Here is a 15,448-nt window from a genome sequence, read left to right as displayed (position 1 = left end):
TACGACAGAAAGTTCAACGTCATTTGTAGACGGACGAGACGCGGCGACGTTCTTCTCCGGTTGCGGGGGTGCGCGGCGGGCGGCACGCGCCGTCACCGCGGGACCCTTCCGCACGGGGCGGATGGCGCACGCGCAGTGGGGCGGGGCGGGGCGCAGCCCGTTGATGCGCCTGCGCAGTTGGGGCCGCTTTCAGTTCCGGGGTGACGGCGCGGGGCTGAGGCGGCTGGTTGGCACCATGGTGAGTGCGGGGCCTCGGCCGGTGGGCCCTTGCTCCCCGCTGGTGCTTTTGCCCGGCGAGGGGGGCTCCGCAGAGAGTGAGGCCGACGTGCGGCCGGCCGCTCCTGCGCAGGGTGGGATGTCCCACCGCCGCCCCGGCCGGGGTTGGGGCTGGTGAGGATGAGGAGCGAGGCGGGGGCCTGGTGTCCGTTCCCTCCTCCTACGCGCTTAGAAGCGAGGGGAGCTTCAGCGGGGGGCTGAGCGGTGAGGGGCTGCTGAGCGCCGTCAGTAACAAGACGTCTGTTTTCTCTCTTTCAGGCTCGAAACGCAGAAAAGGCCATGTAAGTACGGCCGGGGCGAGCCACTGGCCATGCTCATACCCCCTGAGTGGGCACTTGAGTACAAGCACCACTTGCTTTGGCCTTAGGGTAGAGCCCTGCGGGTTCCAGAGATCAGTCTGTGTTATCTCGTGTTACTTCTGAAGCAGCATGATCGTGCCTATGTGTTACGCTGTCTTGCATGTCTGAGACTCTGGCTGTAATTTGGTTTTAGAGACATCTGTGCCGTGTCTTGCACCCACAGAGCCATGCTTTCCCAGTGGGACTTGCTGTTCAGCCTTTTTTAAAGCACTGGGAATTTAATAATGCTTTTGGGTATTAGTTGCATGTGTTATACTGGTCTAGAGACAGTGGGAGTAGGAGGGATACAAGGCATCTGTGCGCAGTGTACCTGGTAGCGTGGAGCTTGTGTAGCTGTGTTGGTTGGTGCTGCACTAACCAGTGCAGGAGAGAGGCTGCCGCAAGGGCTGGATGAGAAATGTGGTCAAATATGTTATAATGTTACGGTTTTAGGCGGTTCCTATTTTTGGAACAGAGATGCCAGGCTAGACAGGAATCTGTCAGTATTCGTTTAAGTATAATTCTACTTGCTTAGGAGTGGTTTGGGATAAACCAATGGTCCTTAACATATTTATTTTTACATTGACTTTCTTCAGTACTTTCCAAAAACGTTTGCAGACCACATATTTAGAACTGCTAGATCAGAGGCTTTTCAATATATGTCTCATGTTTGTTCTTTTTGCTGAAATACTTTCTGAGCTCGTAATAGTAACTCAGAGAGAGGCTGAAGAGACTACAGCTATCTAATACCTTGTGAGGTGCTCTTTTATGGTGATCCCATCCAGTGCATCTGGGACGCTGGATTCGATGGTGTGATTCTCATTCTGGAAATGCCTCTTAACAGCAGATGGAGCCTAGATAATTGGCTTAGATGCAGGGTGTAGGTATGCTGTCAAAGGTTTTAAATGTGCTCAATCGTTTTGGGCTTTTTAATGTAACTATTAAATGTCTAGTAAATAAATAAAACTATATTAAAAAAAGCGTACTGTATGTAGTCTCTGCTCAGTTGTGAGAAACTCAGAATATTTTGGTAATGTTAATAAACTTGATTACTAACTGCTGCTTTCCTTACTGGAGCTTTTTTCCTCTTGAGATTTTGTTTGCTTTTTGATGTATCCCCTGCTAAGATATGTAAACTTTATGCTTGTGCTTATAACTTGTTGACGTCCTTTTGCTGCTAATATCTAACATGCTGGCATACGCTAAACAGAAAAAAATAATTAGCTGCTCCCTAGGATTTATATTTATCTAAGAAATTAACCACCAAGGATTTCTAGTGTTGAAGAAGTTGCTAGCCAGAAGAGCTGGTCAATGAATATGTTCAAGCTTTTGTTTTCTACAGACTATAATTAAGTCCATAATAAACATCCAGAGCAAAACTTGTTCCTGTTGGAATGTAAATTTGTAAAAGTAAATCTGCTTCCTTTCTTTTTCTTTAGGACGGCCTTGGCAAGATTTCGGCAAGCTCAGCTTGAGGAAGGAAAAGTTAAGGTATGATGTAAAAAACTAAAGCTTTTTTAGCTCTAGTCAAGAGTGAAATGCAAGCCATGTACAGAGCTGTGTGACAGCTTCAGAAAGGTCATATGCCAGATACAGGTATCCTATAGGAGTCTGATGTTAGTCACCCGGAAAGCACCTGAAGTAGTGATGGTATTTCACAGTGACACAAACAGAAATGGTAAATAGAATTTTCTTAACTAAATAACCTGTTTGAAAATGTATGTATATGTATGTTTCAGAGGTACGTTGGCTTGGCTGCTGAGAAGAAAGTGCAAACTGAACATCACTTAATTTTTTTATGTAATGTAGGTAGGATATGTAATAGTTCAGGAAAAAAAACCCCTCAAACTACAATACTGCTATAATAGAGGCAGTGTGCTGGGCAGAAAAGGAAAATTATTTTTGAGGCTGACGTTATCTCCTGCAGCTGCTTATGCAAATTGATGTACTTACACTTATTTTTACTGACAGTAATCACAAGGTTGGTTTGGATTTCTTCCCAGAAGAAGTAGAGAAATCCTTCTTATAATCTTTGTCATTGGTAATATTCTGACAAAACAGTAACCACAAAACAGAGGGCCATTCAGAATTATTGTGAACTCAAGGCTTGCATGAGACATAACACTGGCATGTTATTAACCCAACACGTGATAGCTGTGCATCTATTCATAGTTGTCTTCACTGTCATGCAGCTTTTTTATTTGATTGGTGTAAGATTGACAAAAAAAAAATGGGCTTAGCAACTTAGTAATTTAAAAAAACCCCACCACTGTAATGAAAGAAATAGCACCCCTAAACCCACACAGAACCTTAGAGACTGATTCTCAGCTATCTCTGGATATTCCTGTACATTCTTCACTGAATCATAACTCAAATTACAAGAATATTTATGTGGGGATCAGAGTGTTCTCAAATAAGTTTTTTTGGACAGGTTTATAATTTTTACTTTTGGGTAAATGACGAAGGAATTCTGGAAACTAACTGAGGTGTCCTATGTTTGCACCTTAAGAAATTGTTCTATGCACAAGCGCGAGCAATACGAAACACTAAAGTGGAAAAAAACAGTTTGAGGAAACTGTAGTGGAAAAGATTCCATGAACAATAGCCAGAGAATAAGATGGAATAGAGTTTCTGGTATATTATATGAAGGAAGGTTTTTTAATATATAAAAGATAGAGCTCTGGAAGTACTGTAGGGAAGGGGACAAAATAACTGCACACAGAGTCCTAGAGGTAAGGTGAAGTATTAGTTTGTGTAAGCAAGTCCACAGAATGTGGCGAAGGTTGGGAAAAAGCTGTTTTGGATGAGTTGTAGTTGGGAGAGTAGAAAAGAAAATAATCTTGGAAAAAAAATTACAGTATTTAGGCAGTAGCAATTAAAGAAGGGCCTAAACTTAATAGCTATTTGGAAAACAGCGGATTTTATTTAGGTGCTAGTATATTGAAAATGATGTTGTAATTCAGCTGTCCTAAGTGGAACATTATTTGTATTGAAGAGGATTGCGGGGTGATTTGAAAAAACAGGTGACAGATTTTGTTTTGAATAAGGTGGATTTAAGTAGATTGTTATATTCGTTGATGGTTTAATTTGGCAGGGCTGTAAATCGTCATTGTTTTCCACTTAATAAAAATCGGTGGGAGCAGAAGGCACTGGAGCTTGGTAGCATAGTTTGGGATTAATCAAGCAATAAAGTTTGCATGAAATGCTGTGAATGTGTTGATGCTAGGTTAAAACTTCATGGTGTGTGGCTTTCTGTCAAACAGGAACGAAGACCTTTCCTTGCATCAGAGTGTAATGAATTGCCTAAAGCTGAGAAATGGAGGCGGCAGGTAATGTCAAGTTATAGATTTTTCCAATTCTATAGTAGGTAGAACTTTAGTACTTCCTATTTAGACAGCCTGCTTACAAATTTTCAGACTTCTTCAGTATGCTGACACTTAAATCACAGAATAATTTAGACTGGAAGATCATATAGTTCACCACAGTGTTCAGAGTAGGTTCTACCACATCAAGTTGCTCAGGGCCATGTTCAACTGAGTTTTTAATATCTTCAAGGATTTGGATTCCACAACTTTTGGGGGCCCCTGTTCCAGTGTTTGATTACCTTCTTAATGGGTTGCTTCACCCCCACCCCCTTGCATCTAAACAGAATTTCCCCTTGTGTGTGTTACTACTTGTCCTATTGTTATGCACCTCTCAAACAGTCTGGCTCTGTCTTCTTTATACCCTCCACTAGGTAAAGCAGGCAATAGGTTATGCCCTTTTTGTCTTCTCTTAAGGTGGATCAAACCCAGTTCTCGCTCAGCTTTTCTCTGTACTTCATGTGCTGGTGCCCTCGTTACATGCACAGCTGTAAAAATGTGTCCTTGTTTTTTAAGCTTCTGAGGTACTGTATTTGTGTCTGAATAAAATCTGTGTTGGTATTTGAAATTGATAGAATCATAGAATCGTTAAGGTTGGAAAAGACCTTTAAGATCATCCAGTCCAACCATTAACCTAACATTACCAAGTCCACCACTAAACCAATTAAGGGGCTCAGATCCATTTTCTAGATCAAAAAGCCAACTTAGAAGTTGGATATTTCTAAGGTTTTTTTGCCTTTTTTTTTTTTTTTTTTTTTTGAGAAATTACTTCTGTGTTCTTATTTGACTAGATCATCGGGGAAATTTCCAAGAAAGTGGCACAGATTCAAAATGGTAAGATTTTTCTAATTACGTTTTATTTTTTTGAATCTTCAGTCCTAAGCAGTTACAGCAAAAATCACATTCCATGTGAACTACACTGTTTCCATTGCATAAATTCTGAAATTACTCTGGTGCTTCTAATAAGCTGCCTAATTCATTGCCTTTTTCCCCTCTAACAGCTGGATTAGGTGAATTCAGAATTCGGGACCTGAATGATGAAATAAACAAACTTCTGAGGGAGAAAGGACACTGGGAATTCAGAATAAAGGAGCTGGGAGGTCCTGATTATGCTGTAAGTGTAGATTATTTTGTACTACATGGTTGTTCTGGTTACAAGTAAAGTCACTAATGAGAAAAATCTGCAACGTTTAGTCAACCACGTGTTACTTGGCCAATGCTTATTAGAGAGGAACTTTATTCAGCCCCTAAAACGGTTAGAAGAAATACTTGTTTCCATGATGAGTGAATCAGATTTTTCATTTGGAACACTGGTTCAAGGGGTCTTGCCTTCCTCTTAAGAGTTTGCAGCAATGGTCTGATTTTACCCATCAGTAGGTGGTGTTTTTCTGTGTTGTACTCTATCATTCTGTAGAAGGGTTTTCACTTGGCTCACCTAGTTACTGCTGAAAATGAAATAAGGACACTAGCTCTTACTTGCCAAAACATCAAAAGTATGCTTATTGTCAGATTTAGTAGTGCTTATTTATCTGATACCTGAATATACTAGTACAGAGAATAAGACAGGTTTAGGTATTTTGTGAAGGTTAATCTGGTATGGGCACTCTGTGGTGTGTGTGGTCATTTTAAGTGTGTGATTTGTAGTAAAAGTAGAGAACCTGTATAAAAATGAGCTATGAGGGCGTTTTACTTATGGGGTAACTTGAATTGGTATAGCATATCTTCTTTCTCAATCCTTTAATCTACTAAGATGCCCAGGAAAACAGAAATGCAAGATGCAAAAGGAATAAAATTTTAAACAATGAACTCTCTTTATTTTCCAGAGGATTGGACCGAAAATGTTAGACCATGAAGGGAAAGAAGTTCCAGGAAACAGAGGTTACAAATATTTTGGAGCTGCAAAGGACTTACCAGGAGTTAGAGAACTTTTTGAAAAGGAACGTAAGTAGATAGCAACTCTTCCCAGACATGATTCTACATAGTAGTATATCTTGAGTAAATGTCTGCTGTAGTGTGTGGAGAATGCTAGTAACAGCATACTCTGGCCTGTGTCTTAGATCAGCTAAATGAAACGCTGAACACAAGTAATTAATTAAATGTTATTTCCTTGGACAAAGAACACCTTTGGCTGTTTGCAATTAAAGACATGTAGAAAAGAGTAAAGTCTGTTTTCTGCTGGGAGTTCCAAATGGTAGGGACTGATGTTCTATAGAAACTTTCCAGCATAACAGGTTAACTTTATTGATAAGTTCTAAATAGTACTCTGAGTTCAGAATTTTTAAAAAAAAAAAAAAAAAGTTGGTTTGAACATAATTTTAGATGCGGGAATCAGCTTTCATAAGAGGAAAAACTAGATGTAAGTGGATAGAACTATTGATTTGTCATAGAATGAGTGCGAATTACTTGGACCCGAAAGTGAGGCAGGCCTACTGAATCAGCTCTTTCTTTCTTACCATCTGCAAAGAAAAATTACGGGAAGTACTACATGATCTGGGGGACCTTGGGACAGTTTTTTAGTTCCTTTCATATAGTAGTCTTGCTCAGTACTGGGACTCCAGTACAGGGGGAAAAACAACTGCATGCATGACAGTGTAGAATTGCTACAGGGTGGGAGCTGTGCAATATGAAACATCAGGTCATGTATTCAAACTGTTTTTTGCAGGCCAGAATAAAATAACAGTACTCCCAGTATTGACAGCAGTTCAGATCATGCATTGGTTATTAGCTAAAGCAAGGTAGCTGTAGTTGCTGTGAGGTCAATAGAAACCAGGAATGCACAGCAAGCTATCAAGATGGACCTGGATGAATGACAGTTGTGTGTTCTTTCAGCCCTCCCACCACCTCGGAAAACTCGAGCTGAGCTTATGAAAGCCATTGATGCAGAATACTATGGCTACAGGGATGAAGATGATGGTATTCTGGAGCCACTGGAACAAGAACATGAAAGGAAAGGTGTGTGAGATTCAAAACCTGCATAAATCAGTCCAAGAAGGTGTGGTGGTGGACTCTGAAGTTAAGATACCTTTTTTTTCTCGCCCCTCCGTGAGTGTTATCTTGTGCTTAGCTGTCAGATTTCATCTGTCACATAGGTATCCAAACCACTATTCTGTAAGGCATTTCAGGGGTAAGGGAGTGTGCTTTAGAGTTCACTTTCATCTTTACTGCTATTAATGATTTAATATTGTCAGCAAGTGATTCGCTATTGAAGACAAATCTCTTTTTTCCCCCCACCTTTTCATGCTTAAGAACGTAAGAGTAGGTTGAAGTAGGGACATCTGTGGAACTCAAGTGGTTATCTCCTCTTTTGTGAAAACTGACAATACCATCTGTTTCCTGTCTCACCTAATTATTTATCCATAAACATAGCTGTTTAGTTTTCTTGGAGTTTAGAGGGGACCTTCTGGAAACCCTGAAGTGTAGGTGACCTATGTTAATTTATCCACATCATCTATATTGGAACTTCAAGACATTTGTGAATCTTTTTTCCTTTGAAATCCATACTTTCTCAATAGATAATATTTATACATGTGTCTGCTCACTTAGTTCTCTAGTTTTGTTTCTACTGACTTGTCCGGTAAAGACACTAGGATTATGAGTCTGATTCCTGAAACCCTATTTAAAATTCAGCACTGTGTGCCATCTTCTGGTATTTGTGTAGCTTTAAGCAAGAGGCCACCCACCACCTTTAAGAGCTTAGCTGTTTTCTAAATAGTTCTTTCAGTGCTTCTGGTGAACATTGTCTCATCCTGGCAATGTGTTGCTGTTCACATTGTGTGTTTGTTTTATACTTCTGAAGCTTCAACTGCAGGCAGATACTCAGTGCTCTGTAGGAAATGTCCTGGTATAGGAACCCTTGGCAGGCTTTTCCACAGAACACAGCAGATAAAACAATCAAGTTTTTTCTTGAATGGTGCTGCTTTTTGTATATAATTATCTCTCTGGAGTTAGAGAGAAAACTTTAAACAGAACTGCAGGAAGTTAATTGTTAAATGATTATAAATTGTTGAGCTTGTAACTGCTATCAATACTTAGTATCTCTTGGTGTGGTCATCCTCTTATATTTATCCCTTCTCCATGTGTGAGATCTTCATAGTATGACGTGTTAGAGATCATGCCTTGTTGGTATAGGACAGGGAGGAAGAGAGGAATAAAGGAAATATTTTACTTATCTGTGTCCTGCAGTACAGCTTAGAGTGCTAAACCAAGTGAATGGTAGCTGGCTGGCAGACAGTTGATAGTGTAAGAAGGGAAGTTGTGTGGTGCAGTGCTCTCAGAAAGGCATCCCACTCTGTGTTCATCTTGCACACCTTGCTAATTGCAGGCAGGAGAGGTAGCTCATCTAGATTCATATGGTTATTTAAGAAAATTATCATCTTTGGTGCCACTTGAAATAAGGCTAGAGATGCTAACAGAACCAGTAACTGTACTATTAATGTACTATTAATGCACAATAGCTAAGATTCTCTTAGGGTCACTTCTTGTCTAGGCTCTTGTAGTTGTTATCTTGTTATCAGAAGAGTTAAATTGTTGTGAAGCAAAGTGTTGAAAAAACTCCATTTGGGGCACCTTTTCTGTTCTGAAGCCACATAAAAATGCAGCTGTGTGCCACTAGGTAGTTAGATTTTGCTTTCTCGGGGAGGGTATTTTAATGTTTAATCTTTGAGAGCTAGGGGGAGTGGCTGCTGGCTTCCATAGTTGTAGGCATTTCATACTGCCTAGTTGCATTAATCTTGCAGCTCCCTAGGATTTTTATGTGCTGGTGATGTCACTGATTAAGCTTAAAACTTGTTTTAGCACTCTTACTAGCACTCTGCTGTGTAGTAGAGATACAGCAGCCTAACAGCTCCTAGCTAGCAGCGAGTTGAATCATGCTACAAAATAAGAGAAATACACTACGAGATGAAAAGAGAGAGACTTACATGGATGGTCACTCTAAGCAGCATAATCTGATTACATGGTGATCAACATTCCTATAGCTGTTGACATGCCACAGAGCTGTAAGAGCCACTTAGCCTGGTCATGTGACCCCCTGTTACTTACTTCAGAAAGTAGGTTGATATTTATCCATTTAGACATTTCGAGTCTAAAATGTACCCAAATTAAGGCATTAGCAAGTACCACACTTTCACAATGATAGCATTGGGTTTTGCTCAGATGTATTTTTAGATACTACACCAAGGTTCTACAGTAAATGTGTTACTGATGTAGAGGATTTAAGCAAGAAGTTTAAGTCTGGAAAAGCTTTGGAAATAGGAGACAAGTCAAGGGAGCTCTAACTTCAGTGCTGCAGAACTGCTGTCAAGGAAACTGGGGCTTCAGCTGGACCATGCTGCTTTAACTTGCTCTCAATACACTTGCCATTTTCCTTTGCTGACCAGTTATAGCAGAAGCAGTGGAGAAATGGAAAATGGAGAGAGAAGCACGACTTGCAAGAGGTGAGGAGGAAGAGGAGGAGGAAGTAAATATCTATGCTGTCAATGATGATGAGGTATGTGATGGCTAAGGTGATGTAACATGTCATGTGTCTTCTACGCTGCCTTCTTGGAAGTAGAGTTATTTTGCTGAGAATCTGTCTGCCCTTCTCTCTGCCTAACTTGCTACACAATTGTCCCTGTTCAGTAAAAATCAGTAGTGGATGAGTATACTTGGTCCAAGTTTAGAAAGCAGTGAAAACTGGCAGCTAGGGAAGACTTCTTACTTGAGTGAGAAACAACTAACAGCTGAGACCTTGTTGAGATTTAACTGTCACTGCCTGGAATGCTGGTATTTGTAAGGTAGTGTGTTGTTAACTGAACACTTGCTTCTAAGTACAATCTACATCAGTAACAGCACAAGTAGTCTTGTGTACAGCATAATTTCACACTGCCAATGTGTGGCAAAACCAAGGGTTGCCAGGGTCGTCTTTATAGTTGAATCCTGATACAGCAAGGCTTTGCTGACGCTGAAGTCACTGCTGTGACATGGCTCTTGCTTCTTTATCCTCTCTGCTCCCAACGCCGGTAAGGGAAGTGAGGGACATTGCCTGTGTTCTTGGAGACCTGTAAAAGGGGTACTGGAAATGGGTCCTTATTTTGCAGTCCATACCTAAGTAGGTTTCTCACAAGAATAAAAAGGACATAGTCCATAAGGTAAAACTGGTGGTTCCTTCAGTACCCTGTTTTGTTTGATTATCTCATGATTCATAAGCCGAGCTCTCAGGCATGAGAAAGAAGCAGTACAGAGCTATACAGGCAGGTGGTACATATATTTTTAAGGTACTCGCTTCTTGGTTAGCTAGCTCCTCTTGTTTATAGCTTTGCTATGCCAGCGAGAGAGATGTGGAAGAGGAGGGAATATAGCTTTACATTCATGCCCATGCCACAGCAGAAGAAAAGCCATATGAAGAATGAAAGCAACAATCCTGAAAATGTCAAGGAGCAGGATCTGAATGTGATGCTTGCCATATTCCTTTGTTGTTTGGTCCAGTTCACCTAGTTCTTGTGTTTGTAGCATCGATCATTGTCTATCTGGTTCCTTCTGGCAGAGGAAGTAAAAATGGTGTCTTTGATGACCCCTTCAGAAAGTAAACTTGATGTGGCTTTTTTTTTTTTTTTTAAGTCTGATGAGGAAGGTGGCAAGGAAAAAGAAGGTGAAGAAGGCCAGCAGAAATTTATTGCACATGTTCCAGTGCCATCTCAACAGGAGGTAAGACATAAGAAAACTAAGTTGCAGAATTGCACTCTGGCTTTTGCAAGATAGAGATCTTAACTTGTGGCAGGTCATCGCTAAAAATGTCCTCAGTTTGTTATTTCTATGACTTTACTCTGCAGCTCTTTAATCCTCTTGCAAATGCTGTGGAACTGGCCAGAATTACGGTACCATTGCTATAACCCTTTTCATCTGAGAATTTCCAAAACCTTAATAAGTATTATATGAATTGGAAAGCATTGTGGTGTTATGATCAAGATAACCCTGATTGCCTACTATATCTTTACTGTGCTTTTCTGCTGACAGTCTAATTTTTTTTTTTTATTTAATGGGATGATTTCTGAATTGCAGGGTTTGCTTTCATAAGTTTTCTAAAATTATTTTGGTGGCATGACCTTGAATTGACTATTATATTTTGAAACTGCTCTAGGGTATATATTACCTTAACATTGACAGGTTTTTTGAAATACAACTCAGGTAAGATTCTGGAGTTATGTACCTTTTGTTAGGTATGCCTTTACATGACACGGATAGCATGTGGCGGTTTGTCCCCTGCTGTCATCTTGTCAGATAACAATGCTGTATTCTGCTGTGAAGTCATGATCCTGCATATTCAACAAAATATACGTGTCATGGCTTGTCAAAACTGCAGGAGAGAAATAATGATTAAAAACATTGCTCTCTGGCAGGAGCTGAGATCTGAAATGGAGGCATCAATTTTAGTGCTTCTTTTGACTTCCATGACTTCAGCTGAGTATTAAAAAAGATACTTCTGACTCGTCTTAATTCAACTAGTTTTACAGTAGTACATACCTCTAACTTTCAGTCTGTTTCCTGTGGTTTTCTCCTGTCTCAATAGCTAAGCATGCTAGGTTTCAGCATCTTGATTAAGCTGAATGTCATCCTATGTTTCTATTTGCAGATTGAGGAAGCTCTTGTACGGAGAAAGAAGATGGAGCTTCTTCAGAAATATGCTAGTGAAACCCTCATGGCACAGAGTGAAGAAGCAAAAACACTTTTAGGATTGTAACATTGCACCAGTATATTCTGCTTTTTATATAATCCATCTTAAAGCAAGAGGTTCACATATTCTGGTAGCAATCACTTTTGGCTCTGAAAGTCCCTTTGGATGTTGAGTAAACTGATGAAGTTGCCGTGTATTCTGTAGAAGGAAAGCCATCATTTTGATTTATCCACTGAGATGACTTGCATTTCAGTGCTGAAAAAGATCAACCCTTGGTTAACTTGTGTACATCTTCAGCAGCTGTCTTCAGTCCTTTCACTTTGTAAAACAGTCTGTGCAGCGGTGCCTCTTACAGGTAGAACTGCAAACCCAGTGAATCCTTAAATACTGAAGGAAAACTGACTGATGTTACTGCCATTCTGTCTGCTGTATCCTGACTGTAAGCGTGCACGTCTTTCTCATGTTGATTTTTTACTGAGCTTACTCTATGAACTAACTTACTCTATTATGCCTGGTTAGTTTACCGGAATAGCCTAAAACGTGTTTAGAGATACCTTGATGGCAGATCTTATGAGTGACTTTGAAGTTGGTTTGGATCTTCATATGAGACATGCAGTATGTCTAAAAACTGTTAACCCTTTTTGTGGTTTGTAACTGTGCCTGGGTGAATTGCTTAAATGCTGGATATTTCAGCAACTATTGTAAATACTTCCAACTTTGCAATAATTTGTTCAAATATTTTTAGTAAAACTTATTTACAACCTGATGTCTTGTTTCATTCTAGCTCCAAGGATTGTGTTGTTTTCCTGATCGTAGCCAAAGAATGGGATCATAAACAGCCATCCGTGTAGGGATTTGAAGCTGTGCATCCCCACTGCTCTTAGCTTGTGTATCCTGTGACAAGGAGCCGATTACAGCAGAGGCTGTTTAGAGTCTTACAGGTGACTAACATTGTTATACAGGTCTGAATGAATGAAATTTTAAATTGGACATCTGCAGCTGTGGAGTAGAAGTGCTATCTAAGGAATATAGTATTCAACAACCGATTAACCATGTCTGGGACTGTTTAGAGTTTCTAGATGCAATTAGTGTTCAGCTCTGTCTATTATAAATAATCCACTCCAGAACAATCAAAGCTCTAAATTATAGAGGCAAACTTTGTCTTACTTGATGTAAATGACTAAACAAAAAAGCCTTGAAAAAGTGGGAAGCATAGCTGCAAAATTCAAATCTTTAAAAAAAAAAAAAAAATCAAACACTCAAGTATTGATAGCAAGCAGATGACCAACACAAGCACATTCTTCTCTCTTCCTGTTAGCAGCATAGCTTTCTCTGTAATAAAGCAGCAAATGAGTATGTTTGACTCATAATAAATTGTGTGCTCTGAGTTGCAAACACCTATCCAAAGTTGGGTTTAGTTTTTGCTGCTGCCTCTTGAGTGTTTTCTATTCTTGGGTTTAGAGAAGGTGATGTGCTTTTATCCACATGCTGCTATATTGCTGTAAAAGACTGTTTCCCAGAGTTCCTTCCCTGAAACCCTTGGCCACCAAGAATGGAAAAACAGGCTCCTTTCATGCTGGATGTGCTAACAGGTTTATGGTCTAGCAGTACTGCATCAAGCCTAGTGTACTTCACCTGTGGAAAAGATTAGCATGTAAAGGATAAAGGCTTTGTTGCCTGGTACTAAGCCACTAACTGAGTTCCTGGAGCTTAATAAATTGGCAGGCAGTCTAGTAAGTTCTTATCATGCTTCAGGAGTGTTGATCACCAAACCTTAGTATGACCGGGGCAGGAGGGGACATGACACCAGCAAAAAAACTAGAGCAGTCAAACGGGCTTGCCAAAAAGGCATTTAGAGTTAAAGGTCTGTGGTGTACAGCCCCTTGCCAGCCATGCTTCTGCTAGACTGTACTGTTTGTTTGTTCACTACAAAACTGTTTTCTTCTAGGGCAGCAGTGCTTGGGAGAAGAATGCCAGTCTTGCTGTAGATTTGCTGAACTATATGCTGGCATAATCAAACTAGATTTAGAGGGGGAAAAACACAGCTAGTTTTTATGGCCTGATACAGTCTGGGAGTTTGATAATACTCGTGGTTGATCCCTTCTGTCACTATGAATCTATAACATGGAAGACAGAAAGCAGAAGGGTAAAGGCAGGTCAGAGACAGAGTGATAATGGCAGAAGGCATAAAAAAAAAAGTATAAATGGAAAGAATGAGAGAAAACTGAGACAGGATAGTAATTGCATTCGTGTTCAAAGGAGTAGCTACAGCCCTGAGCAAGACCAATATAATGAGGTAAACAAAGAAGTCGTTAAGGCAGTGCTGATCTTTGCTGACCAACTCAGAAGTGGAATAAACGTGAAAAAATGCAATATGGAACTGTGCAATGCAAACTGTGGCTGCTACTTGAACCTGCTGTACTAGATACTCACTCTGTAGCTCCGAGTGCTAAGCATTTTTAAACTGAATGCTCTCTTTGGCTGCATCTGAGCCAACAAATTGCAAATTGTTTGCCAGCAGCAGCCTATAGCAGAATGCCTGTGTTCTGCTTGCTGTACAGACTGTTAAACTGCTGGAGGAGTTAGGGCTGGGAAGCTTCTGTAGCCAAAGCCAAGAAACTGATCTTGTAGTGTGTCATAGAGAATGAAATGGTGCATAGGCTCTGCATTAACTCTTACTTTGAGTGTGCAGCTGTACTTAGACATATGTGTGGTGTTGGGCTTATAACTTGTACCATCTCTATAATGTCTCAGCCTTGAAGACGTCTAGGTTATAAAATAAACGTCATTTTATACATGCTAACATGTAGCTTGTTCTCTTGTCTGCCGTAGAGTTCTCCACTCTGCATGGTCCTGGCTTGAGCTTTGAGGGGTTAACCTCCATAATTGTTCTGTTCTCTGCATCAATTTTGGCTTTTGTGTTTTAGAAATGCATTCAATTCTGCTTCATTTAATGCCAGCCATGTAAGTGGTGCAGATTGAAAGACACCTTCCTTAATCTTTGTGTTGGTGAGTGCAATGCGATCGCTGGAGGATCAGTTTCTCCTTGGAGTCTGAGAGAGGGTGGTGAGGAATATTTTTGGGGAGTACCAGGAAAGAAGTGGGTTTACCTAATCTGGATGAGCAAGATAAACAGAGATAGCTTTGAAGAGTATCCATTAACTAATGATATTTTGTGCTTGTTCTCTCACTCTTAAGTCTAGTTGCTGGGAAATCCCTTTGCAATACGGATCCCGCATCTAAAATACCGCAGTGTTTGTGCATATACATGATGTGCTTTTTTCTAAAAAGCATTGATTCCTGAAGAACCAGAAGGAACGTCTGGTTTGTTATTAAAGAAAAAATTAGTTATTGCCTTGGTAGTAACTTTGTGCTACTCCCTTTTCCTTTGCTGCTAAGGTGGTACCGCCTCCTGGTGAGTTCGAAGAGGGCCAGGCAGCCGAGCTCCCCCGAGGGCTCTTGGGCTTGCCGCCGCTCCGCAGCCCTCTCGCACGACAGGGCTCGGAGCTGACGTCGCGGCTGCTCCGCGAACGTTCGCCGGCTGCCACGGTGTAAAACGGTGGCACAAACCCCGGGCGCAGCCGTGGCGGTAGAACGTGCTCCAGGTGCCCGCTTGCTCTGCGGCTGAGGTGAGCTGTGCGAGGATGTCTGTGCCGTTACGGCCCGTGACTTGCCTTTGATGGTGCTTGATGAGCTAACGGCCTGGGCCTGGGCCTGGCCCGGCCCGCGCTCCCGGCAGCCGGGGGCGGGGCCTGCGCGCCCGTCAAAAGGGGCGTGGGCGGGGCCTCCGCCTGTGGGACGTCACGGGCGCGGGCGGGGCC

General features: G+C 41.2%; 1 protein-coding gene across 3 annotated transcripts; it reads left to right on the top strand.

The window, feature by feature from the left end:
• The first annotated feature begins 210 nt into the window (after positions 1-210).
• On the top strand, positions 211-14,571 carry ISY1 (ISY1 spliceosome associated protein). Of its 3 annotated transcripts, XR_012831186.1 has the most exons (13): positions 211-238; positions 535-557; positions 2,054-2,105; positions 3,878-3,943; positions 4,768-4,810; positions 4,978-5,090; positions 5,800-5,917; positions 6,806-6,928; positions 9,355-9,464; positions 10,574-10,660; positions 11,586-12,066; positions 12,412-12,568; positions 14,555-14,571. XR_012831186.1 is itself a non-coding variant. In XM_075713663.1 (11 exons), the coding sequence occupies exons 1-11, from the start codon at positions 236-238 to the stop codon at positions 11,691-11,693; spliced, it is 846 nt and encodes a 281-aa protein (XP_075569778.1). In that variant the 5' UTR covers positions 211-235; the 3' UTR covers positions 11,694-12,393. The 3 variants fall into 3 exon arrangements, 1 of the variants encoding a protein (XP_075569778.1); XR_012831185.1 differs by lacking the exon at positions 14,555-14,571 and having other exon boundaries at positions 12,412-12,762; XM_075713663.1 differs by lacking the exons at positions 12,412-12,568; positions 14,555-14,571 and having other exon boundaries at positions 11,586-12,393.
• The last annotated feature ends 877 nt before the right edge of the window (positions 14,572-15,448 follow it).

This window comes from Pelecanus crispus, chromosome 7 (assembly GCF_030463565.1).
Source record: "Pelecanus crispus isolate bPelCri1 chromosome 7, bPelCri1.pri, whole genome shotgun sequence".
NCBI lineage: Eukaryota > Metazoa > Chordata > Aves > Pelecaniformes > Pelecanidae > Pelecanus > Pelecanus crispus.
This window is presented reverse-complemented; position numbering and strand designations above follow the sequence as displayed.

Coding starts and splice junctions, on each gene's coding strand:
- ISY1 (XM_075713663.1), top strand. Junction 2,106..3,877: donor TTGAGGAAGGAAAAGTTAAG/GTATGATGTAAA, acceptor TCTGTCAAACAG/GAACGAAGACCTTTCCTTGC. Junction 5,091..5,799: donor TGGGAGGTCCTGATTATGCT/GTAAGTGTAGAT, acceptor TTTATTTTCCAG/AGGATTGGACCGAAAATGTT.